Raw genomic sequence first — 27,562 nt, 5'->3', positions numbered from 1 at the left:
AGATTTCCCTATTTAATTTAATTTGAGGTCTATATTTTATTCCACAAAATTAAAATAATTGCCATTAATTATCATTTTTGATCCTATCAATGCCTTCTAAAAAAATCAGACTTATAAATCATAGCCTTCTCACAAAGTGTATACAAATCAATGGAAAATATTTTCATCTGAATTTTGTAAATAAAAACCAGAACTAATCATAAAAAGTATTTGTAAGGAACTTTTTCAAGGTTACATAGGGATTTCACACCCAGTTATGGTTAATCATAGATTTTAAGTAATGCAAATTTTAGTGTTTAAAGGATCCTTAAAAGGTACCTAATCTGAACACCTCATTTTGTGCATTAAGAAACTGAAGCCAGCCGGGGCGCGGTGGCTCACGCATGTAATCCCAGCACTTTGGGAGGCGGAGGCTTGCAGATCGTCTGAGGTCAGGAGTTTGAGATCAGCTTGGCCAGCATGGTGAAACCCTGTCTCTACTAAAAATACAAAAATTAGCCAGGAGTAGTGCAGGCGCCTGTAATCCCAGCTACTCAGGATGCTGAGGCAGGAGAATCGCCTGAACCCAGGAGGCAGAGGTTGCAGTGAGCCAAGATGGCGCCATTGAGCTCCAGCCTAGACAACAGAGCGAAACTCCATCTCAAAAAAAAAAAAAAGAAAGAAAGAAACTGAAACCTAGAGAGATGAAACCACTTACCCATGGTCACTAAGCTAACACGTCAGATAAGAGATTCTTTATGTTTTATAAATATAAATATAAATATAATTTATATTTTCAAGAATATTGTTAGTTATTATTTTTCAAACTAAAATTTTAAAAAGAGCATAACACCTTATATTCCTTTATAAATATATTTTATTATGGAGTATAAAATATGATGATCTTACATGTCCTGACTGTATTCAGAAAGTTTTCTGAATATCTTACATTGCTTAATTTCATATTTCAATCTCTCAATAAAATATATAGCCCATACAATTTGCTGCATTTTAATATGACAAAGACTTAAAATCTCTGCTATTCATTATGAAGTTTTATATTGCATAAATGTGTATTTTCATATTTTTCACAAATATAAAGCACCATTGACAATCCTCCATTTTACCTCCTTCAACATATATAATATATAAGGAGAATCTAGTATAGACTTTTCAAACATAAACAAAATGAACAACAAATCCTAAATATGACTTGAGCCCCGATTCTGTTACTATTACTTCCCAATCTGGGAGACTGCATTGTCTCTGTTAATATGAATCTAAACAGGACTTTTGTCAACTTCAATATGCCAAATCTAAAATATTCCATCTCCTCAAAAGGAGGCAAAATTTTGTTTTACTTTTTGAGACAGGGTCTTGCTCTGTCACCCAGGCTGGACTGCAGTGGCATGATTACTTGCTCACTGGAGCCTCGACCTCCTGGGCTTCAACAATTCTCTCACTTCAGCCTGCCAAGTAGCTGGGACCACAGGCACACGCCACCATACCCAGCTATTTTTTTTAATTTATTGCAGAGATGGGGTTTTCCCATGTTGCCCAGGCTTGTCTCAAGCTCCTGGGGTCAAGCAATACTCCTGCCTTGGCTTCCCAAAATGCTGGGATTACAGACATGAGCCACTGTACCCAGCTAGAAGCAGAATTTTAGAAGTAACAATGCAACACCTATATGACCCATCCAATCAGTGATTTCATGATGTCTTTATAGAGAGTAACATCTTGGTCCCCAAAACAATACCAGCACTAGATAGACAAGTTTTAGAAAAAAAAAAACACATTAAAACGCTTCAAAATATTATGCTTGAATTATTTAGGAACTTCTATTTATTATGCAAGCATTTTTCATTACCAAATATATTCCAATCAAATGAACATGTTCCTACACATACTATATTCATAGAGACATCTTTATTTTATATAGTCATTTATCAAAATAGCAAACATTTTCTCTTGTATGTGCTCACCTGTTCAGAAAAGAGGTCGCTGTTATCTTCCAAGTATTTACTGAAAGGGTTGGGTTCATAGACTTCCTCCTCTTTTTTCAGTAATATTCTGGATTTTACAGGTACTGGGCGAATTACTCCAGGCTTAGTCTTCATGAATGTAAAATAAATATTTAAAAAACAGGAAAAAAACACTATTAAAATGAACAAATATGTGTATTGTTAAGTCATTCAATGCTGTTCTCACAGAAAATTATATTTTTTTAATTTTAAAATGATTTCAAAAATGCATAAAAACAGCCTGAAGTCAAATGATTTTAACTAATATAAGTTTAGTTAAAATTTAACTATAACAGCAATCCAGTTCTTAAAGATCTACTATTGTAACATTCGAAATGCAAACATGTTCTACCCTTGCTGGTGCATTTGGTCAACAAATATTTCATTTGCTAAATATTTATTGAGAGTCTTCTCTTTGTCAGGCAGCATTCTGGGCATGATAGCATAGATGACTTTGGTATATCCACCAAGCCCATGACAACTTTCTTTTTCTGGAAACTGCTCACCCTCCATGCCCCAAAATCTACAAAGCTGGGCCCCCAGATGCTATGTTCATATTATGAACTGAGGTGACTTTCTGACCTAAAGAGTGGAGGGTGGGTGGCAAATAGATTGTCTCTCCCAGTAACGTGGAACAGGGATTTAAACTGCTCTGCAGTAACTGTGGGAGACTGAAATTAAAGTATGTCATGTAAAAGCTACAGGAAAGCCTTAACACGACCTAAAAAGCAGATATGCTGAGATCAAGAAGGATAGAGCAAAGTGCATGGAGGGGCAGCCCAGAAAGGAGAGACACCAGAGGGCTTTCCAGAATTGACTCCCCAAACATTCCAGGGGCTTACATGAATTTCCTGTCCTGAGGTTCTTTCCTTTTCTTTTACACTAGATTCCCCCCCACACACACCTTTTTATTTAACTCAACTTTACTTCTGTCATTTGCAATCAAAAGAATTTTAGCTAATACATCAGTCACTCGAGATTCTTAAGCTTGTACCCAGTGTCGATTTGACAAAGAGGGGCAGAAGGAGAACTCCAGTTTGGGGTAATTCCAAAATGTGGTGTTTCACAACCACCAAAATCTTATTACCCCGTAAAATGTCACAGAAAGATTGATGTTTGCAAAAACATCCCAAACAATAATTTAATAAAAAGCTGTGATGCTCTTTCTGTTTAAGCACTTTTGCGGCAATCATTCTTCTCAACCCCATTTCCTTTTGGAAAATGGTAAATTAGCTCTTTTCAGTCAATGCTGATGCTCACAAGTTAAGCCTTAAGGGACTACATCTATCTCTCTGCAAAAGCACCTGATAAATTTTGAGTCTTGAATAAATGTCGTTCTGCAATACTTTCTTCAACAGATATTTGGTCTTTCATGTATATGACAGCTGAGGAAATACAGATTGAGACAAGTCTCTATCTTCCCCAGATTGAGAAATATCTCCCACTTAAGAAACTCTGATTTTTCTCAAGGGGAAAAATGAACAAGTGACATCCAATTGTGCACGAAGTCATGCCATAGAATATACACATGAGAACAATATTCCTCCATTAAGTGCTGCAAAAAAAAAAAAAAAAGTCCAGGCAGTTCCTGGTTTCTATAGCCACCTGTAATTATGGAGATGCCTGATATCTGGGATATGATCCTAAGTTGTCCACACCTCTGTCTCTTTTTTTCATTTTACTTCCTGCTTCATTTCTTCTTTCTTCCTCTCCTATTCCTGCACTTTCTCCTTCTCTTCTACTCCCTTGTGAGGCAGAAAATAAATGCAACTCCAGGACTCAGGGACTACAAGGCTGTAAAACCAACATGGTACTTTAGGGGCTAAGCTTGGTGTCACTATGCAGAAAGATGAAAGCAGGGAGAAGAAATCTAACCAGGAGCACTTTGGATGGTAGGATAACCTCTACCAGAGAAATATGACTGCCTGGGTCCCTTTATTGCAAGCAGGCAGATGTTTGGGGTTATTCTGGCCTAGAGCCTTCCACTCAGATCATCCGTCTTGGGATCAGTCCTTTCCAGGGTGACATCAGAAGAGAGACTCTTCTGGTTGGTTGGATATCAGATACATTCAGTATCAGAGTCTGTTACTGATGCTTCATATTTGCTTCTCTACCAGTTTTCATGCTCTTTAGTTCTTATGAGTTTCCTGGATTTGATGGTTGTCTCTGACAATTAGACAATGATTTTTGCTCCATTTCCTCCATTCTACCAGATTTTCCATATGTTCTTTTCTTGGACTCTGTGTTCCCAGGGTTGGGCTATATGAAGTCTCTGAGTCTTCCTCATTCTATTTACTTGCTTGGTCTTCATATGGTTTCCCTGATTTTTACATTGTATATATTCCCTTTTTCTTTAGTCCTGTTCTTTGCTCCAACAACCTTAATTTGTTGTTACCCAGTAGTCAATACTTCATAGATATGGAAGCCAACTCTAGGCAAAAGACGACTACACATAGTTTGCCTTTGACATTGTTCATACTTCTCTCATCCTATAACCTTTAACCATACCTTTCAAACCCAACCATCTCTCAGTATTGGTCCAGTTAAAAATCGAACCCTAGTGTCCCAATTCTGAACCTCATGCACCCTCCACAAACCTTGGTATACTAACAAGTCATCTGCATGGTAGCCTATGCACCTTCCTCATGCCTTTTCATGTGCTTCAAAACCAGCTTCAAAATCCTTGAGGACCCATTGCAGCTAATGGCACTATCATTGTCTATAGACACAGGTTTTATGTTCTATCAATATAGAATCAAAAACTGAACTCAATATTTTAGATAGATCATCTCATCAATTTCTTATAAATTATGTGGGAGTTCTAAAGGTAATAAGTCACATGCCAAAGTCATGCAGTTAATATGTTAAGGTTTAAATCCATGTTTGGTCTGATCATCATGCCTGTGATTTTTATCACTTCTATGCCGATTCCAGGGAGGAAGAGAGACATCATAGAATAGATAGAAGTTGGAAATCTTTGTTAAATATCCACCTCTCTGTAACTTATCCTGCCTAATCAAAAACAAAGCTTCTGTAGTTTTTATATTTTTTATTCCTTTAAAATATATTGTTTCTCTGTTTTATTTCCACTATCAACTGTCTCATCCTTGATTTTGGCCATTGTTAACTCATTCTATGCCATTTTACTTTCTTTTCATTAGCCATCCTAAATATTCTCAGAACATTTAGGACCCAATGTTATCTAATGTTTTCAGTTCCTGGTGACTGTACACATCCACACATCCACTCTCTTCACACACACACAAACACACACACACATATATACACACACACACACACACATATACACACACACACACACACACAGAGACACACACACCTCTTCACCAACTCCTAAAATACTCCATAATTTGCATGGCCAAGACATCAAATTCCCACGTGTCTTTGGATTTGGTTAAAAATTTACTCTCATGAAGTAGCATAATATTGTAGAAGGAGAGAAACATGGACATAGATTTTAGTTCTTGCAATGTTGTTAATAAACTGTATTACCTTGGAAAAGCCATTCAACCTGTGTAGACCTTCTGTTGAAGAGTTGTAATTCTAATACATGACTATGTCCTTTCATAATGGGTAATGACACATTTTATTACTTACCTTTCTGACCCCTCAGGAATTATACCACACAGAGTTACAGCAAAAAAAAAAAAAAATATGGTTTCTGCATATTCAAACCCATCATCCAAACAAGGGTCTCAAAGTGCCACTCAGAAAGTCTATGAAACAGCATATATGAAGCAACTGGCACTGTTGTCATCACACATAAGTCTCTCTTGGAATATTAGTTAACTTCCCCTCGATTCTTCCTCATACCTTGTTTCACGATGTCAAATGGTGATGCAATCTACATTTGCAACAGAAAGTTAACTAATGTTCTATCCAATTAAGACATTGTCTGCTAGCACTTTGACCCTTAGAATGAAGGCTGTAGACCAGTATCAGCATCATCTGAGAACCTGTTATGAATGCCAAAGCTCAGTGCCCAACCTAAGCCTACTGAATCTGAATCTGCATTTTTACAAATCCCTAAGCGATTCATGTACACATTAAAAATTGAAAGACACTAGACTTGAACTCAATACATTAAAATGTGCTGCTCATGTAGAGATAGATCTTTCTTAGTCTATCATTCCAGAGATATCCATTTGGCCTTGCTGTCTTCTGTCTCCAGACTGAAGGAGAGGCTTTAAAACAGACTATGCTTTATTAATTCCTAATCTACATTGCATCTTTGCATGTAGTGATCTTTGCTGATACCTTTGGACTTCAAGTAAAGGTTCTCTTGAACAACTTCTCTAATTCTGAACAATTTAATTTGTTACATCTGTGTCCAAACAAATACAGAGGAAATTAGATTTATCAAGTTAGGGGAGTCTATGAAACTGAACTACTGTAAGATTGTCATTGTTCAGCAATATTACAACTAAACTAGCCTTAAGAGGCCCTTCTTTCATTTTTATCTACAATAGAATCCATAGAATAGTCAGACTCATGACTGATAGATGCAAATGGCCATCTAATGATGCCAGAAAAAGCAGTTTTGTAATTTTCTTTCCAGCCTATGTGGAAAAATAAAAAAGGTAATGACTCTCATAGCCACCACAAAGGGCACAAGAAGAAAAATGAGAAGATTCTCCAAATCAAAAATATCAATTCATGAATGTACTGAGAATTGATTTACACTGGTTATAGACATTTTCAAAGTGCCTGAAAGACAAAATAGCTGTTTTGCAACTCTGAAGCACACCTCTACCAGATGTTCACGGGAGACATTTTGCCAGTTAAGATCTAGTCTATTCAGGAACTATAGTGTCTATAGAAATAAAAAAAGACATACCCCCTGTTTTCAGAGGGCTCACAATCCAGTTGAGTAAATCACAAGATAACCACAGTATATATAAGTCGAGTCATGTCACTCATCTCCCAAATGATGTCCGTCAGTTCTACATCAAGTCATGTCAACTCTCCTCTGAAAGCTCTCTAATGCGTCACCTTTTTACTGAGAGTAAAGTTCAAAGCCCTGGTAGTGCCTACAAAGCAATGCCTATAAGGGTGCTGTATGACCTGATCTTTCATATCCCTAACCAGCCTCTCTTTTTCCAATCTTATTTCCTAGTACTGTCCCTTCCACCCCTTCACTCTTTCTACTCTAGCTTACACACTATATGATACTGCCTCCTCTAGGAGTTTGTATTTGCTCTTCCCTTGTCTGGAACTCCCTTATTCCTTCTTTTTCAGTTTTTCAAATGTCCGTTTAAACATCACCTTATCAGACAGATCTTTTTAATGAGCCATATAAAATAGCAATCTCCACCTCTCTTACCTGCTTTATTTTCTCCACAGCAGTTACCACTACCTGACATCTGTTTGTGTTTATTGTCTTTCTTTCTCCACTAGAACGTAAGTTCTGTGAAACCAGGATCTTTGGTTTATTCACTCTTATATCTCCAACATCTAGAATGGTGCCTGTATCTGGTTGGTGCTCAATAAATACTTGCAGAATGAATAAGTTAATTGACAGACAGAAGCTCAGTGTGCTGACTATAATTCAATATGGAGTCTATAAGAGGTACTGATTCAATAGCAAAGACATGGAATCAACCCAAGTGCCCATCAATGATAGACCAGATAAAGAAAATGTGGTACATATACACCATGGAATACTATAAAGCCATAAAAAGGAATGAGATCATGTCATTTGCAGGGACATGAATGGAGCTGGCAGCCATTATCCTCATCAAACTAATGCAGGAACAGAAAACCAAATACTGCATGTTCTTATTATAAGTGGGGGCCGAATAAAGAGAATTCATGAACACATGTTAGGGAACAACACACATGGAGGCCCGTTGTTGGCGGGGAGGGAAAGCATCAGGAAAATATGCTAATTCATGCTGGGCTTAATACAGAAGTGATGGTTTGATTGGTGCAGCAAATCACCATGGCAGATTTTTACCTATGTAACAAACCTGCACGTCATGCACATGTACCCTGGAACTTAAAATAACTTTTTTTTTTTTTTTAAAAAGTGTTGATTGACTCCTTGAGGTCTTCCATTATTTTTCTTGAATTGGCTTTTTGATCACAATATAACACACAAAGAGGGAACTTTGAGGGATAGAAGAGCCATATGGCATTTTTCCAATAGAGGATGAGAAGAAGGAAAGTGGGTTGGTGAGTTCCACCCTCAGAAGAAAGAGTAGAAAGCTAAAGTTATCATCTTCAGAAAGTCAAGGAAAGAGGCCACTTCTTTATGGACTTTACAAGATTTTAATCTTCTTCATTTAAAATAAATTGTTGTTTTTCACTCTCTGTTCATGGTGATATGCAATAAAACTCTTAATACCAAAACACAATGATGTCATCTTTTTTAGAGAATTCAAGAGTGGAGAGTGGGGAGGAGAAGAGGATATTATATCTGATGCTAACATTAGTCTTGGGGACAGCAAAAAATCCAAGGGAGTGAATGTATTGGTTCCCCAAAGCCCAGTGGCAGGTTTTAATGGGCTATAAGACACTTGTCTAAGCCTGCTATTGATTTGTGTTTATAATCTATCAGGTATACACTCATACTTGAACATTGTCACTTGGGGCACTATGTAAATAGATACTATTTCCATCCTTTGGAACTTATAATTCTATGACAGCAAGTTGGTACAGCCTCTGGGCTAGAGACCAAAGTTGAAGATTAACTACCAGCGCTGACCTAGAGAATCCATGACCAATATTTTTAAATAATGGGTTTTTGCAGCAAAATCTTTCTTAAACTAGTAGCTTCAACTAACACTAATGGACTGATGTTTTTTAATTGCCTTTGGCTATAGTAATAAGCTCTAGGGTGGTGTGATAAAGAAAAAAAGAAATAAAGGATAGGGTGCCAGCTTTCAAGAGTTTATTTTGATCTTTCTGGAGAGATAAGATGTGTAACAAAACTGCAAGAAAGTAACAAAACAACATATAGCAAATTCTGTGAGTCTGGCCGGAAATTCTACTAATTTTGTGGGCTCAAAGAGTTTGTGAAAGTGCCATGGTTGTTTTTGACCCATTTGCTGCAGTTTTGTCTTCATTCTCCAGTGCTTTTTTCTTTGCCTTTAGAATTTCCATGGCAAAAAAGTTTGTGCAAACTCAATATATTCTACCAGGCAAAATTGTGGACAAAAGCAATATTCTCTAAATTATTTACCTGATTTACTCATTCAGATAATACAGGTTTATAGACCCTAATTCTTGTTTTAAATAAACACTATTATATACTTGAAGCAGACACTTAAGCTATGTTTTCCCCTCAAACAAATATCTTAAATCTCAAAACACTGTGGCATAGGGTAAAGCTCCCAAGATTGGAAAAAACAAAAGAGATTTTTATACCACTTATTACCAAGCAACTTTGACATGGCATTCTAGATATTTAAATTTCAGTTTTTTCATCAGAATAATGGAAATAACAATTCCTGCCATACTAACTCAAAGGTGATTAGAGAACCTAATGAGATAATATGCATGACAAAACTTGATAAAGAAAAAACAGCATAAAATAAATTTGAAAGGAAAAACAGAATGTATACTTTGCAATTATAAATATGGCATGTTGATTCTAAATGATCTAGACTATTCACAAAAGTACCTACTTGATGTGTTTTTCCAAAAAAAAGTTTTATAATGATTACAATAGTTGTATAAAAATAAACATACGTAAGACCTCAATAATTATAGGCCATATGTCATGGCTCAAGAAGCATTTCATGGAATATACACAATACAGATTGGCCAGATTGAAATATTTCAATGGTTAAATAAAAGATAATAGCATGACTCAAACCTGAGGAGGTGTACCTGATAAATGCTGTGGCACTTAAGTACGTTATGTCAAGGAAAAACTGGTCAAGGAGAAACTGCCTTTGAGCTTGAAGGAGACATCGGTTCTACATAAAAGCTTTCAGGGCTGCATTTTCTGAACAACAGAGGCCTTAAGGGCCCTCAGAAAGATGAGTCATGCACCACTAAAGCTGGACACATCAGCTGGCATTCAGAACTAGGAACAAAGTATTTGCAAGTTTAAGCACTCTTCTTAATAGTGTTCCAGTAAATAGCATCTTGCTTTTACCTGTATATAGCCATGTGACTTATTTTTAAAATCTATTGTTTTGTGCTCTCTATATTAAGTATTCCATCCTGGACAACAGTGAACATTTTGTAACGGCATGAAATTTCAAAAGCAAAAGGCAAATGTCATCTAAACCAGGCTCCCCGACTGCCAAAGAAGACCAGGGTTTAGCTACCTTGGGGAGCCTACCTTGTGTGTTATCTTATGCAGGGAAAAAGACCCCGCTGGCCTTTGTTAATATCTTTGTGATGATTCAGCTCAACAGCTAGGAAAGCTTTGTGAAGGTTTAACGTGGACTCTAGATCTTTCCTTTCCTCTTGCTCCTTTTAATATGCTACAGGAAGCACTATTCACAGCTGTGAAAACTTCAGTACTCTAACCGACCCTATCCAGTCTCCTCCTCGGTAAGTACTCACATTTTCCAGGCAGTGCAAAAACACAAGGCAGAGTCAGACACAGGATGTACCCAGTGAAAGTAATGCTTCCAGTGAGGCCCTGTTTCCAAACTCCTTATCTTATTTTCCTTGAATTATCTAAAATCAATATTAATGATTCATTTTCCAAAGCTACACAAAGCAAGGATGAACACTAATGCTGGTGATCCTAGATAATCTATTTAACTCCATCAGCAGTTGTTTCTTTTTCTGTAAAAATGGCTGCTCATAACATCTCTTCATCATTCACAGATTTTATGTGCAAAAATAACCTCTCCCTGTCTATAGCAGTATACTGACAACTCCACATTTTATGATATGTGAGCCTTACAATAATCCCTCCAGGTTGACAGAGTCGTTATTCCAATCTCCAGTGAATAGGTGGGAATTTCCAATATTTTCATCTCTAATTTCCTTTCCAGTTCTGATCGACTGCAGTGCAGTTTAATAGAAGAAGAGAAGCTAAGATCGGTGAACTAGCTTCACATAAGCCTCCAAAACAGTCTCCCAAGCCCAACTCTAAATCATTTGGCTTCCAGAGTAAACAACGGAAGTATTTTAAGAGTAAGGGTCATGGCTCTATTTCTTCTTTCCAATTCTGAATTGGCACACTTGCAATAAAAGCAAGCAAACAGATCAGCCAAGTTAAAAATTTGAAAGCATGAAAAAATGATATGTCTTTAAAAAGTTAAATCTCAAAAGCAATTTGAGAATTGCATTAAGCTTGTGGTACCATAGCAATTTGTCATATATTTTCTCTTCAACACATTTACTACATTTATCTCCTAAAATAGGAGTCAAATAATTTTAACTATTTACTGTTTGTTTTACACAAAACAAATATTTGTTTATATAATTTAACTATAAAATATCATACATTTCCAATAACTTTGTTTTTATGTGTTATACATCCATACATACCTACTCATATAAACAAAGATGTGTATATATAATCAGAATTACCTCATATGTCATCTATATATGTATGTATATTATAAACACATACATATATAAAAATATAAATATATATATCTCAAAGTTTTGTTTATCAAAGACATTCTTATTTACTCATATTATTCAGAACTTAAAGAGTTCATGATGGCAAATATTGAAAATTCATTCATAAAAATGAAAAAATTATAACTTTATAAATAGTGTTAAGTGTAACAATATTCTAAATCCTTAGTGAAGTACATGCCCTATAACATGTCTTACATACAATCATTTTCCACTATTTATTTCACTCTCGGGTAGTATTAATATAAACATAAGGCTAACGTCATGAAATAGAAACCAAAATTATTGAACTAAATAAATATATCAGTAGAAGAGATGTTTTTTTTTAATGTGATGTGCTTACTTGATAATAATCCCTTCACAAACCTACCTATATCTCAAGGGCATTTTGAGATTAAAACTTAATTTAAAACTTAGTTAAGAAATGCCTTGAACTCCTTAGAGAAAAGGACTTAAGTAAATGCAAAGAAATTCTTATAAAAGTCATTCAAAGCAATGCTTTGTAGTTTTGCCCCTAGAGAACACAAACAACAGGATTATTTTATTGGGCAAAAAGTAAGTTTTTTTAATTACATTCACAATCAGTTGTTTTATTATATCTTATTTTATAAAATCATTATATATATATACACACATATATATATATTTGCCACTTTGAAGTAATTTCTTAAAGTATTAAACCAAGAACTTACAGGTATGTAAAATACACACCTACACATGTATATATAGTCCACCAACACCTAAAATCTATATTTTATATACTATACTAAGTGAAACTATATATGAGAATGTTTAAAACATTCTTTATTTCCATATATTACTCTAAATAAACAAATACATCATTTTAAGTACTAAAATAATTGTAGTAATATTTCCATATCTAAAGTGGGAAGTCATTCAACCTCATTATGTTATTGCAGTGCTTGTTTCCATGGCAACTCCTTCAACTTCACTGTGTTAGTAACCATAGATTCACAGCCCTGGAAGGGCTTGGAAAGTACGCAATAGAATGCTTTCACTGTTCAATTAAGAAATTGAAATCCAGACTCCCGGACTTTTGACTTACCCACTGTCAGCCCACTAGTTAATGTCAGAGCAGGAAGTATAAGGTGGGTCTTCTGATACTCATCCCAGATTCTTTCAAGTATACTATATTGCCCCCCCCACACACACTGTTCTAAACCAATTGACACTAATGCACACACATATTCAAACACATGCCATATACACACTATATGTATAAACACCAGTATACCCAAGTGGATTGATCGAATCAAGCTATTTTAAAAGTCATACAACGCTTTTTATGATTTCTCAGTATTACAAATAAATATATTGTAATTATTTGTATTGGGATAATAATGACAAGATGATTTGTTGGCTGTGGCTATAGGACACCAAAACAATTTCTTTAAAAGGGGAATATCAGTTAATGTTTCAAACTGTTTTACTAGAAATTTCCATCATTTTGCTGAAGATATCTATTATTCAGGAATTTACAATTTTAGACAATAAACATCCAAAGATATTAAGAAAATCTTTGGCTGGGCGCGATGGCTCAGGCCTGTAATCCCAGCACTTTGGGAGGTCGAGGCGGGCGGATCACGAGGTCAGGAGATCGAGACCATCCTGACTAACATGGGGAAACCCCGTCTCTACTAAAAATACAAAAAATTAGCCGGACTTGGTGGCGGTCGACTGTAGTCCCAGCTACTCGGGAGGCTGAGGCAGGAGAATGGCGTGAACCCGGGAGGTGGAGCTTGCAGTGAGCTGAGATCGCACCACTGCACTCCAGCCTGGCCGACAGAGCGAGACTCCGTCTCAAAAAAAAAAAAAGAAAGAAAAGAAAATCTTTGACCAGTAATATCTAGGAAACTTATTTCATGACTTCAATTTGGTAACCACTGTAAGAATAAGAAATACAAAACGCTACAAGATAAAAATAATTCTCCCATCTAATCAAATTTTATCTTCAAATAACAGATTCTAGAGTCTGGATCTGTGCTGCCCAATGTAGTACCCACTGTTGAGCTCTTGTGACTAGGAAGAATTGAGATTTGCTGTAAATGTAAAATATGCAATAGTTCAAAGACTTTTCCCAAAAAAACTAATGTAAAAATATCTCGATTTTTATACTGCTTATCCATTGAAATCATAATATTTGTATAACATTAAATAAAATATTTTATGAAAATTAACATTACCTGTTCCATTTTACTTTTTTAATATGGGTGCTAGACGTTTTAAAATTACATACGTGGCTTACATTTGTCATTCACGTTGTATTTCTATTGCTCAGCACTGATCTAGACCATTTGCATGCTAATTCTCCTGTGTGAAATATCCATTTCTTATTTCCTCAAATCCAAAAACTATCCTACTCAATCATGACCTTCTCCTTAAACTCTTTTTAGATCTCTTCCTTTAAAGAGTGAGCTCTCTTCTCTAAATTCTAATGGCATCTTTCATCTGACCTCACAATCTCTTCTAATGCCTCTACTTGGATGTAAGTTACTAGCAAGTAAGGTCTATGTATAGTTTTACGTATGTTTGTCACCTGCAAAACAACCACCATGGAGCTTTTGGAAAGTATCAGTAAAATTTTATTAGACAAGTAAGTGAATAAAAATATATATAGTAAATATATTCTTTTTTTCACTTTTACTCAGGTAAAGCTCTCTTGAGAGATCAGAATTTGCTGTAGATCTGTGACTTAGAAGATACATACCAGCTGACTCTCAGATACTGTAGAAGATGGTGAAGAGAGATTTGCCTGCAAAACATAAACATGGTGTTTATTAGTGAAACTGATAATTTATTAAAATATTTATGTGTTTAAGTATTTTGAAGTTTGTTCATTATTATATGTCCATGGTAGGATTTTGAAAAGTATAAAGGAAAAGGAAAAATATCCTTATGCCACCAAAGAAATGATTTTTAATATTTTTGGTACATTGCCATAAATATTTTTCCTATGTATTTTTATTCAGCCCACATAATAGTGAATATGATGTTTATATGCTGCTTTTCCTTCTCATTTTCTTAACTTAAGCATTATATCATGACACCAAAAATTCTTCAAGGTTACCTAACATTTCATTCTTTGTATTCTTCACATTTTAATCAAACATACCAGCATCGTTGCTATTTCTATTTATTTAAAGCAAATTGAAACAAATAACAGATATTTCTTTAAAGTATTGTTATATAAAAAGAAAAGCATAACAAAGTTTTTATGATTTGAGAATAAAAATGACTTGGTTTTTACAATTGTTTAAAGAGCAGATTTAATATTGTTTCTTTGTCATTGGCTCCTGTATTTCAATCCTTTCATCTGGATTTAGTTTCTTTCATTTTTAAAAATGTTATCTCATTGTTGAAAGAACATTTAACATGAAATCTGTAATTTGAACACATTTGTAAGTGCATAATACAGTATTGTTGGCTATAGGTGCAATGTTGTATGGCAGATGTCTACAATTTATTCATCTTGTTTAACTGAAACTTCATGTTGATTAGTAACTTCCCATTTCCCCCTGCTCCCTAGTTTCCTTCTTACTAAAGTAAAGGTTTTGGTGGTTTTTTCAGACCTTACTGTCTTGGATGTTGTCTGAAAATGTTTTTATCATGTTCTCATTCTTGAGTGACAGTCCAACTGGACACAGAATTCCAGGGTAATAGCATTTCTGTCTTTTGCAGATGCTATCCCACAGACTCTGGCTTTTGTTGTTTTTGGCATAAATATTGTAACTTGGAGGATCTTCTGTCTTCAAATTTGGTTAACATTTAAAGTTTACCTCCATGATATTCTGTAATTTCACTATGATGTGCCTTGGTGTAGATTTCTTTTTCTTGTGTTTTGAGGGTCTTGGTATGTTCCTTTATTCTGAGTATGCATGTCTTCTGAAAAAGCCTACATGACTATCTCTTCAAATGCTGCCTTTCTCCCATTATATCTAAGCTCTTGTTATTGAGCTTCTATTAAATATATAGTAATGTGCCACACAATGATGTTTCAGTTGATGACGGACCTCATGTATGACAGGGGTCCCATAAGACTAGTGGAGCTAAAAATATTCCTGTCACCTAGTAACGTCTTAATTATCTTGACTGTGTGTAGACCTAAGCTAATGTGTATGTTTGTGTCTTGGTGTTTAACAAAAAAAGCTTAAAGAGTATAATAAATAAAAAATAAAAATTTGAAATAGAAAAAACTTATAGAATAAGAGTGTAAAAATATTTTTGTACAGCTGTATAATGCATTTGTGTTTCAAGTTACATGTTCCTACAAAAGAGTCAAGTTTTAAAAATTAAAAAGTTTATAAAATAAAAAACCTACAGTAAGCTAAGGTTAATTTATTGCTGAAGAAAGAAAAAACTTAAATTTAATGTAGCTAAAAGTCTACAGTAGTGTACAGTAATAACCTTAGTTCTTCACATTCACTCACCACTAACTCATTGATTCACCCAGAGAAACCTCCAGTCCTGCAGGCTTCATTCATGGCAAGTGCACTATACAGATGTACCACTTTTTATCTTTTACACTGTATTTTTACCATGCCTTTTCTATGTTTAGATACATAAATACTATTAGTGGGCTATACCATCTAGGTTAATGTATGTACTTTTTTTTAATTTGAGACAGAGTCTCTCTCTGTCACCAGGCTGGATTGCAGTGGTGCAATCTCGGCTCACTGCAACCTCCGCCTCCCAGTTTCAAGTGATTCCCCTGGCTCAGCCTCTGGAATACCTGGGACCACAGGCGCGTGCCACCACACCCGGCTACTTTTTTGTATTTTTTTTATTAGAGACAGGGTTTCACCATGTTAGCCAGGATGGTCTTGGTATATACACTTTGATGCTCACATAATGATGAAATCACCTAGTGATGTGTTTTTCAGACCATCTCCCTATAGTTAAGCAAAGCATGACTGTATTTTGGGCCTTCTGAAATCCTCTCCCATTTATCTCAAACTCGTTTTTATATTTTTGTCACTTTATACTGTATTCTGGATGCTTTTTGCATATAAGCCTGATAGTTAACTTATTTTTCTTTAACTGCCATGTTAGTATGTTTAACATGGCAATTGAAGTTAATGTCTTAATAATTGACTTTTCACTTCTAGAAGTTTTACTTGGTTCTTTTTCAAAGCTTGTCTTATAATATCTATAACACGTTATAATGTTTAATGTTTTAAATATATTTATATGGTATTTTTCCAGATTCGTTATAGTCCCTCGTCGTTAAATACCATGTTGCTTGTATTTGCTGATTCTCTGTCATGTCTCTCCCTCATGATGTTCTTTAGTTATTTTGTGTGCTTTTTAATTTTCTATTTTGAGTAATTTTGGTAATTTGGATTTCTTTAGATATCCAAGAAGCCCTGGTTTAGAAACCATCCCTGCAGTACATTTGCCCTCATGGGGGCCCTAGGAGTTGCACAGGTTCTGGACCAGTTACCATTTTATTGCCTCATCTTGATTTTCCTAAATCTCTAGATGGCAGATCCCCACATTATCACATAATCCCCACATTATCATAGGTTTGGGGCCTTATTTTCTCATGGGTGACTTTTTCTTATCACCCAAGAATGTAGGGTAGGGATTGTTTTTTAAATTATCTTTTTTCTTTTTCATGCTTCATGGTCAATATGGCCTTGTAGGTTATAGAATTATGCAGTAGATTCCCATATAGGTCTTAAACTTGTTACACAGTGAAAGTTAGAACCTAAGCTCCCGGGTCCTGGCACCTAGGGTCTGATGTACACAAGTTCTATAAGAACTTAAGGTTCTTTTTAGTATTCTAACCTTGATATGGTCAGGCTTTGTGTCCCCACCCAAATCGTATCTTGAATTATAATCCACATAATCCCCACATGTTGAGGGCAGGAACTGGTGGGAGGTGATTGGATCATGGGGGCAGTTCCCCCATGCTGATCTCATGATGGAGAGTGAGTTCTCACAAAAGCTGATGGTTTTATAAGGGGTTCTTTGCCCTTTGCCTACACTTCTCTCTCCTGCCGCCATGTGAAGAAAGTCCTTGCTTCTCCTTCATTTTCTCCCATGATTATAAGTTTCCTGAGGCTTCCCAAGCCATGCAGAACTGTGAGTCAATTAAACCTCTTTTCTTTATAAATTACCCAGTCTCAGACAGTTCTTTATAGCAGTATGAAAATGGACTAATACAAACTTGGAAGTCCCACTTCATTTATGGCATCCAGGGATTACTTATGTTTTATCAAGCATTTCTGCATTTACATGGGCGGCTAAACTTTCACACCAGCTTAGCCTTTCATTTTGACAGGAACCGGTCAGCATACAGACGAATAATTATAAATATGCTTGGTTAAAGTACAATAAGTTATGTTCCTAAAATATTTCTATTTTTGAAATTGCAAATACTTCAGAGCTTATTTTGATGTATCATTATTGTTTTAATCTCTGAGAGATCAACAATAACTGAAAACTGAAAGCCTCATGGTTCCATGTTATCACCAAGTATACAGGAGTATGAATCACCAAACAATGATGAGGCACCTGAAGTCCTTTGTACACAGTGTCTAACATTGTTTGTTTTCTAGGTTTTGACTCATGTCATTCTTTCAGGTACCACTGCTTGCTGCCATTCCTGGTTGCTTGATGGCAGTAGGGTGTCTTGGCTAAGTGCTCCCCTTCTCTAATTGGTGTGGGCCAGGTTAGTGTGCACTGAGGTTTAGGAAAATTGCCCTTCAGAATATCCATCATGCTGTTTTTGTCAGTTCACCTAACGTTTCATTATTAACCTCATAATGGAATATAGGTAATAATAATGATTTCTTCTAAAATCTTAGGTTTTATACCATTTAACAATTTTTTCTTATTGCAATAATGAAAGCATTCTCTATTGATCCCCTAAGTTAAATGAATAGCTTCTGTGAAATATGCTGAATTAAATGCATCATAACTGAAAAAAATGGTTAAATTTCTACCGCAATAATTATAGGAAAGAAGTTACATATTAACAATAAAGTATTCATATAATTTGTATTACTAATATTTTTAGTATATTGTACTAAATAATACCAAATTATTATCATAGGGAAAAGAGAGAAAAGGCTCAAACACATTAATTAAATTAGGAAAAAATCTAAATATCTTTTTATCCGGTCTCTATAAATCCCCCAAATTCCTTCATTGGGAATCATGACATAATAATAAGATGCTTTAGACACCCTCAGATATTTTTATTTCATCCAGTATTATGAACTCCATATCACTGCTATCAGAAACTTCCCAGAGAAAGTGCAAAATTAAACGTAAACCACAAAGTGGAGTGGATATGCATAATACTAATACAGATTTGTCCTTAGCAAAGAGGAAGAATAATGACTTGTATGTTTTATCACTAAAGTAACCAGGTTTTTTCAATGAACCCAATTACGACCAATCCTTTGAGAAACCACCCTGTGCATGTCTCATACAGGTTAATGCTGTTTATTAGAAGTTATAGCTATAATTATGTCATCAATATTGTAGCAATTATTTTCCTAAATGTGAGGAGAGACTGTGTGGTGAACTAAGCAGGTGATGGGAAAAGGTTGCTACATTTGAACATCTGCATCACCTGAATAAAGGTGGAGAAGAAACTTGAAGTACCTAAAAATAAATTTGAAATTGGATTTGAACAACATTAAAATTTTGGTCATTCATATCTCTCCAGTTTTACACCAACTGGGAAGAGTAACATTTGAGATAAGAATGGTTCTTGTGTGAAATAAAAATTCATAATCCATATTCTACAGCCTTTGACATTGTTTTAATCATATAAGAAAAAATAATGAGAGAATGAGAGAGATGGGCTTTAGACATTACTGCATCCTTCAAGAAAAGAAACTTATAAAACTAATAGAGCAGTCAAAAAAGTATGAAGGTAAAAAAAGTTTATTTCAAAAAAAATTAAATAATTAAGTTATATAGAAACTAAAAGAGTTAAAGACTAAGTAAAGGTAAGGATTTGAAATCCACTGAAAGATAAATTCCTACACAAGGCACCACTTGCCCCAAGCCAGCTTTGGAGAAACCTTTTCATCTCCCAAAGACTTGACACCAAAGGCACACAAAGAACAGCCAAGCTCCTTATTCATCATCTAGATTTGCCATTCCTTGCAATCTGCAGCATTTCCCATTCATGACAGGTATCCTTTTGGTCGGCATCACTCTAACAGACACCATCTTGGGGGCCAGGGGCAAAAATCAAGTTGCATTAGATAAAAAGTGTTAAACAGTTGCCCTTTCTTTCTGTACTCTGGTACTCTACTTTTAGCATGCTTTTTTTGCCTTTCAGCAGTCATGTCCCTTCCACCTGAATATAATATCAGGTTTGATACCGTTAAGATGCTTCTTTTCACTTTTTCTCTGTTGACTCTAACTCTCCTGAATCTTCCTTTCTCAAAGTTCAAGAGCTCTAATCCATGATAATGTGCTAATTGAATTATGTTATTTCTCCCCCTCAAGACTGATGTACAGGTAAGCAGAAAGACAACACTCAAAAGAAGAATTGGGCACTTAGTTATTACTGAGTGGTAAGCTTGGCATTGAGGACATATAAAATTATAAAATGATAAAGACTCTGTCTTACTCTTAACCTGGAGAGTGTTCCTATTATTCGTACATAAGGCACTACTCAAAAAAATGAATCCATGTTGAAAATGTTAGATGCCAAGGCCATGAGATATATTATGACACATCATGCCTTCCTTACTTTGAACTGCTTATTCTTACTATCTATAGAACTTACCCTGTCTAAGAGTTGGAAGTTGCAGTGAGTCACGATCGCACCACTGCACTCCAGCCTGGTAACAGAGAGAGACTCTGTCTCAAAAAAAAAAAAAAAAAAACTTACCCTGTCTAAATATCTCACTAAAGACTATTTCTAAGTTAGTAATATACCCCCCATAATATCTAATATAAAGAGTAGATATAGAAATTTTTTTAAGTTTGATTCTTTAAGATAGGGAATGGTGATTCTAACTTGTCATGAACATAGTTGGTAGACGGAACAAGTGGGCATAGGTGATCAGTAAGAGTCATAGTTTACATGTGCAAATAGGGGAATAAAAGATCAGATCAAGGGGAAGTTTGTCTGAAATAAGGCACCTTCCCATTTGATGAAATCTAAAATGGCAAGGAAAAGGATACAAGGCAGAAGGTTTGTCTCATTCAATCTCTTCTCTGCCTCCTCATCTAGCAGAATGCAGAAATATTTCTGAACAAATATAAAAGGAAATAAGTAATGATCAGTCTAGTAGAATTTCTTGCTTGAATTGTTCCCAATTCTTCCTGTAACTCATCAAATCTCTGGCATCATCCTACCTTGAAGCAGATCTGGACCTGATTTAGATTAATTCACCTCTCGTCCTAAGATCTATGACTGCATTATTGCACATCACCTATGAAACACTCCAGCATAGCAACGTTTCCAAGCATAACAACAAGAAGAGTGTGTGAGCTGGCGGAATTGGAGATGACCTTTATTTGAATATCTGTATATATAGTGGAAATATTATTAATAAAGTTTGACACATTTTTCAATATACTCTGATATTTTGGAAGGAATATGCTTCCATTGTAATGACATTTTTCTGTCTCTCAAGCTCATTAAAATGAGATCTTACCTGTATGCTATCTAATATTTAATAATTCCATCTCAGATATTTCCTCTGCACTTAAAAGTGATTTATAAAATGTAGAGGATTTATAAAATAAGTTGTTATCAATAGAATGTGATTTCAACTAAGAGTTTTTTGATGCATTAGTAATAGGACCAAATACTACCCTATTTTCAGAGGTTATTCTTTATTAAGAAAGCATACTATGGTTTTGAATTATATAAATGTGACGAATTTATACTGCTAGTTAATTAAAAAAATAAGCATTTAGAAGGCCACATACAACGCAAAGACAAAAAATTCCCTCTACAAAGTTCATAGAAATGAAAATAGAATGAAATAGAATGTTAATAGATAATTCATCCCTGAGTGGTGGAGCAAGATGGTAGAATAGAAACTTACAGCGTTCGTACCTCCCACAGGAACACCGCATTTTAGCAACTATCTGCACATAGAAAACCATCCTCTCAAGAACCAAATTAGGTGAGCAATCATAGTACCTAGTTTTAACTTCATATTGCTGAAAGAGGCATTGAAGGGGGTTGGAGAGACAGTCTTGAATTGTTAATGCCACCCTTCCCCCCACTCCCCAGTAGTGACCATGCAGCACAGAGAGTCTGTGCACTTGGGAAAGGGAGAGCACAGCAACTGGGGGACATTACATTGAACTCAGTGCTGCCTTGTAACAGCAGAAAGCAAAACTATGCTGGGCTCAGCCAGTGCCCACAGATGGAGAGAGCATTTGGAGTAGGCCTATACAGAGGGGAACTGCCCATCCCAGCAGCTGGAAGTTGACTCTCTTGGCAAGGCTCGCCACCATGGGAAAAAGTGCTCTGGGATTCTAGGCAAACTTGAAAGTCTAGGACATAAGGACTGCAATTCCTAGGCAACTCCTGTACTGCACTGAACTCAGAGCCAGTAGACTAGGGTGGTACATGACCTAGGGAGACACCAGCTGGCATGGCTAAGGGAGTACTTGTGCTCTATTTCTTCCTCAACTCCAGACAGTGCTGCTCGCAGCAACAAAAGTGACTCCTTGCTTCTGCTTAAGGAGAGGAGAATGAAGAGTAAAGAAGACTTTGTCTTACATCTTGGAGATCAGCTCATCCAGAATTGGATAGAGCACTAGGCAGAGCTATGATGCCCCCATTACAGGCCCTAGCTCATGATGTTTCTAGGCATACCCTGGGAAAAAAGAACCCACTGCCTTGAAGGGAAAGAACAGTCCTGGCAGGACTCATCACTTGCTGACTAAAGAGCTGTTGGGTACTGAATAACCAGCAATGATACCCAGGTAGTACACCATGGGCCTTAGGCTCTGAGATCGGCTGACTTCAGGTGTGACCCATCATGTTCTCGGCTGTGGTGGCTATAGTGACAGACTCCTTCTGTCTGAGAAAAGCATAGGGAAAAGTAAAGGGAACTTTGTCTTGCACCTTAGGCACCAGCTTGATCACAGGGAGGTAGAGCAACTAACAGCCTTTTGAGGTCCCTGAATCCAGGCATAGGCTCTTAGACATCATTTCTGGACCAGCCCTGGGCCAGAAGGGAGCCCATTGCCCTGAAGGGTGAGTCCCCAGCCTGGAAGTATTTCCCACACACTGACTAAAGAGCCCTTGGGCTTTTAGTGAACATCAGTGGTGACCCGGCAGACCACTGCCCCAGCCCGTGTGCTGGTGGTGGTGGTGGCCACAGGGAAAGGCTCTTTTGCCTATGGAAAGGGGAGAGAAGAGCAGAAAGAACTTTGCACTGTGGCTTGAATGCTAGCTTAGCTTCAGAGAAATAGAATATCAGGTAAATTTCTAAGGTTTTTGACTCTAAACCCTGTCTCCCAGACAACATTTGTGGAACCGCGGAGGGCCTGGGGGAACTTGCCACAGGGGTGTATGCACCTCACCTCCAGTTCCAGGCAGCTCAGTACAGAGAGAGAGAGACTCCATTTCTCTGAGAGAAAGTAAGGGAAGAAACCAAAAGTCTCTGCCTGATAATTCAAAGACAGGCATAAGCAAGCCCAGACTGTCTAGACTACAAAAAATACCTAACTCTTCAATGTCGAGACACTGACAAACATCCACAAGCATCAAGATCATCCAGAAAAACATAACCTCATAAAACAAACTAAATAAGGCACCAGAAACCAATCATGGAACAACAGGGATATGTGACCTTTCAGACAGATAATTCAAAATAGCAGTGTTGAGAAAACTCAAAGAAATTCAAGATAACACAGAGAAGGAATTTAGAATTCCATTAGATAAATTTAACAAAGAGATTGAAATAATTAAAATCAAGCAGAAATACTGGAGCTGCAAAATGCAACTGGCATACTGCAGAATGCATCAGAGTCCTTTAATAGCAGAACTGACCAACAAGAAGAAAGAATTAATAAGCTCAAAGGCAGGTAATTTGAAAATGTGCACAGTTAGAGGAGACAAAAAAGAATAAAAAACAATGAAGCACACCTTCCATATTTAGAAAATAGCCTCAAAAGGGCAAATCTAAGAGTTACTGGCCTTGAAAATGAGGTAGAGAAAGAAACAAGGGTAGGAGATAGGAATAGAAAGTTTGTTCAAAGGTACAATAACAGAGAATTTCCCAAACCTAGAGAAAGATATCAATATGCAAGTACAAGAAGGTTATAGAACACCAAGCAGATTTAACCCAAGGAAGACGACCTCAAGGCATTTAATAATCAAGTTCCCAAAAGTAAAGGATAAAGAAAGGATCCTAAAAGTAGAAACAGAAAAGAAACAAATAACACAAAATGGAGCTCCAATATGTCTGGCAGCAGACTTTTCAGTAGAAACATTACAGGCCAGGAGATAGTCACATGGCATATTTAAAGTGCTGAAGGAAAAACAAACAAACAAACAAACAAACTTTTACCCAAGAATAGTATATCTGGTGAAAATATCCTCCAAGCATGAAAGAGAAATAAAGACCTTCCCAGAAAACAAAAGCTGAGGGATTTCATTAACACCAGACCTGTCTACAAGAAATGCTAAAGAGGGCTCTTCAATTTGAAAGAAAAGACTATTAATGAGCAGGAAGAAATCATCAGAAGATACAAAACTCACTGGTAATAGTAGGCACACAGAAAAACACAGAATATTATAACACTGTAATTGTGGTATGTAAACTGCTTTTAAGTAAAAAGACTGAATGATGAACCAGTCAAAAATAATAATTATAACTTTTTAAGACATAGTATAATAAGACATAAAAAAACAACAAAATTTAAAAAGCAGGGACATGAAGTTAAAGTGTAGGGTTTTTATTAGTTTTCTTTTTGCATGTTTGTTTGTTTATGCAATTAGTGTCAAGTGTTGTCATCAGTTTAAAATAATGAATAAGATAGTATTTACAAGCCTCATGGTAACCTCAAATTAAAAAACATACAACAGATACACAAAAAATAAAAAAGCAAAAAATTAAAGCATACCACCAGAGAAAATCACATTCACGAAAAGAAAGACAGGAAAAAGGGAAAGAAAAAAGAGAATACCACAAAACAACCAGAAAACTAGTAACAAAAGGGCAGGAGTAAGTCCCTACTTATCAATAATATCATTCAATGTGTGAGAACTAAGCTGTCCAATCAAAAGTCATAGAGTGGCTGAATGGATGAAAAACAACCCAATCACCTGTTGCCTACAGGAAACACACTTAGCCTGTAAACATACTCACAGAGTGAAAATAAAGGGATAGAAAAAAGATATATTCCATGCCAATGAAAACCAAAATAGAGCACAAGTAGCTATACTTAGATCAGACACAATAGATACCAACACAAAAACTGTAAGAAGAGACAAAGAATGTCATTATATAATGATAAAAGGGTCAGTTCAGCAAAAGGCTATAACGGTTGCAAACTTACATGCAGCCAACACTGGAGCACCCAGATATATAAAGCAAATACTATGAGAGCTAAAGAGAGACATAGACCTGAATGCAATAATAGCTGGAGACTTCAACACCCCAATTTTAGTATTGGACAGATCTCCCAGACAGAAAATCAACAGAGAAACATCAGACTTAATCTGCACTATAGACCAAATGAACCTAATAGATATTTACAGAACATTTTATCCAACAGCTATACATGCTTCAACACATGCTTCTCCTTAGCACATGGATCATTCTCAAGGATAGACCGTATGTTAGGTCACAAACCAAGTCTTAAAACACTCAAAAAATTAAAATAATACCAAGCATCTTCTCTGACCACCAGGAGATGAAGCTAGAAATCAGTAAAAACAGGAAATCTGGAAACTATACAATACATGGAAATTAAACAATATGCTCCTGAATGACCAGTGGGTCAATGAAGAAATTAAGAAAGAAATTGAAAGATTTCTTTAAACAAGTGATAATGGAAATGCAAAATACCAAAACCTACAGGATATAGCAAAGCAGTACTAAGAGGGAAATTTATAGCTGTAAGTGCCTACATAAAAACAAACTTTGAATAACCTAATAAAACACCTTAAACAACTAGAAAGTCAAGAGCAAACCAAACCCAAAATTAGTAGAAGAAAAATAATAAATATCAGAGCAGAAATAAATAAATTTGAAACAAAGAAAGCAATTCAAAAGATCAATGAAACAAAAAGGTGGTTTTTGAAAAGAAAGAAAATTGACAAATCTTTAGGCAAACTAATAAAGAAAAAAAGGGAAGAAACACAAATAAAATCAGAGATGAAAATGAAAACATTAGAACTGAAACTACAGAATTTTTTTCCTTACGTACTTTTTTATTATTTTATTTTATTTTAAGTTTCAAGATACATGTGCAGGACATGCAGATTAGTTCTCCATGTAAATGTGTGCTTTGGTGGTTTCTACACCTATCAACCCATCACTTAGGCATTAAGCTCCACATGCATTATCTGTTTATCCTGACGCTCTCCCTCTCCCTACCCTCCCGAGAGGCCCCAATGTGTGTTGTTCCCCTCCACCCCGCCCATGTCTATGTGTTCTTGTTGTTCAGGTCCCACTTATAAGTGAGAATATGTGGTGTTTGGTTTTCTGTTCCTGTATTAGTTTGTTGAGGCTAATGGCTTCCAGCTCCATCCATGTTCCCGCAAAAGGCATGATCTTTTTCCTTTTTATGGCCACATAGTATTCCATGGTGTATATGTGCCACATTTTCTTCATCCAGTCTCTCCTTGATGGGCATTTGGGTTGATTCCATCTTTTTGCTATTGTGAATAGTGCTGCAATTAACATACACTTGCATATGTCTTTATAACAGAATGACTTATATTCCTTTGGGTATATACCCAGTAATGGGATTGCTGGGTGAAATGGTATTTCTGGTTCTAGGTCTCTAAGGAATCACCACACTGTCTTCCACAATGGTTGAAGTAATTTACATTCCTACCAACAGTGTAAAAGCATTTCTATTTCTCCACAGCTTTACCAGCATCTGTTGTTTCTTGAGTTTTTTAATAATTGCCATTCTGACTGGTGTGAGATGGTATCTTATTGTGGTTTTGATTTGTGTTTCTCTAATGATCTGTGATGTTAAGCTTTTTTTCATGTTTGTTGGCTGCATAAATGTCTTCTTTTGACAATTGTCTGTTTGTGCCCTTTGTCCACCTTTTAGTGGGGTTGTTTGTTTTTTTCTTTTAAATTTGTTTAAGTTCCTTGTAGATTATGGATATTAGACCTTTGTCAGATGGATAGATTGTAAAAATTTCTCCCATTCTCTAGGTTGTCTGTTCACTCTGATGATAATTTCTTTTGCTGTGCAAAAGCTCATTAATTAGATCCCATTTGTCAATTTTTGCTTTTGATGAAATTACTCTGATGTTTTTGTCATGAAATATTTGCCTGTGCCAGTCCTGAATGGTATTGCCTAGATTTTCTTCTAGGGTTTTTATAGTTAGAGGCTTTACATTTAAGTCTTTAATTCATGTTGAGTTAATTTTTGTATAAGGTATAAGGAAGGGGTCCAGTTTCAATTTTCTGCTTACAGCTAGCCAATTTTCCCAGCACCATTTATTAAATAGGGAATATTTTCCCCATTGCTTGTTTTTGTCAGGTTTGTTGAAGATCAGATAGTTGTAGATGTGTGGTCTTATTTCTGAGATCTCTGTTCTGTTCCATTGGTCTATGTGTCTGTTTTTGTATCAGTACCATGCTGTTTTGGTTACTGTAGCCTTGTAGTATAGTTTGAAGTAGGGTAGTATGATTCCTTCAGCTTTGTTCTTTTTGCTTAGGACTGTCTTGGCTATACAGGCTCTTTTTTGGTTTCATATGAACTTTTAAGTTTTTTTTTCTAATTCTGTGAAGAATGTCAATGGTAGTTTAATGGGAATAGCAATGAATCTATAA

General features: G+C 35.9%; 1 protein-coding gene across 2 annotated transcripts in view; it reads right to left on the bottom strand.

Moving 5' to 3' along the window:
- Positions 1-27,562, bottom strand: part of MLIP (muscular LMNA interacting protein) — a 245,615-nt gene that overhangs the window by 59,471 nt on the left and 158,582 nt on the right. For both annotated transcript variants that reach the window (XM_024248555.3, XM_002817019.5), the window contains exons 10-11: positions 14,305-14,349; positions 1,962-2,090 (exon numbers count right to left, since the gene is read on the bottom strand). In XM_024248555.3, the coding sequence (XP_024104323.3) occupies positions 1,962-2,090; positions 14,305-14,349 (174 nt within the window). The remainder of the gene's footprint in view (positions 1-1,961; positions 2,091-14,304; positions 14,350-27,562) is intronic.

The sequence above is a fragment of the Pongo abelii genome, chromosome 5, assembly GCF_028885655.2.
Source record: "Pongo abelii isolate AG06213 chromosome 5, NHGRI_mPonAbe1-v2.0_pri, whole genome shotgun sequence".
Lineage (NCBI taxonomy): Eukaryota > Metazoa > Chordata > Mammalia > Primates > Hominidae > Pongo > Pongo abelii.
Note: the sequence above shows the minus strand (reverse complement) of the source record. Positions and strands in the feature narration are given on the sequence as shown.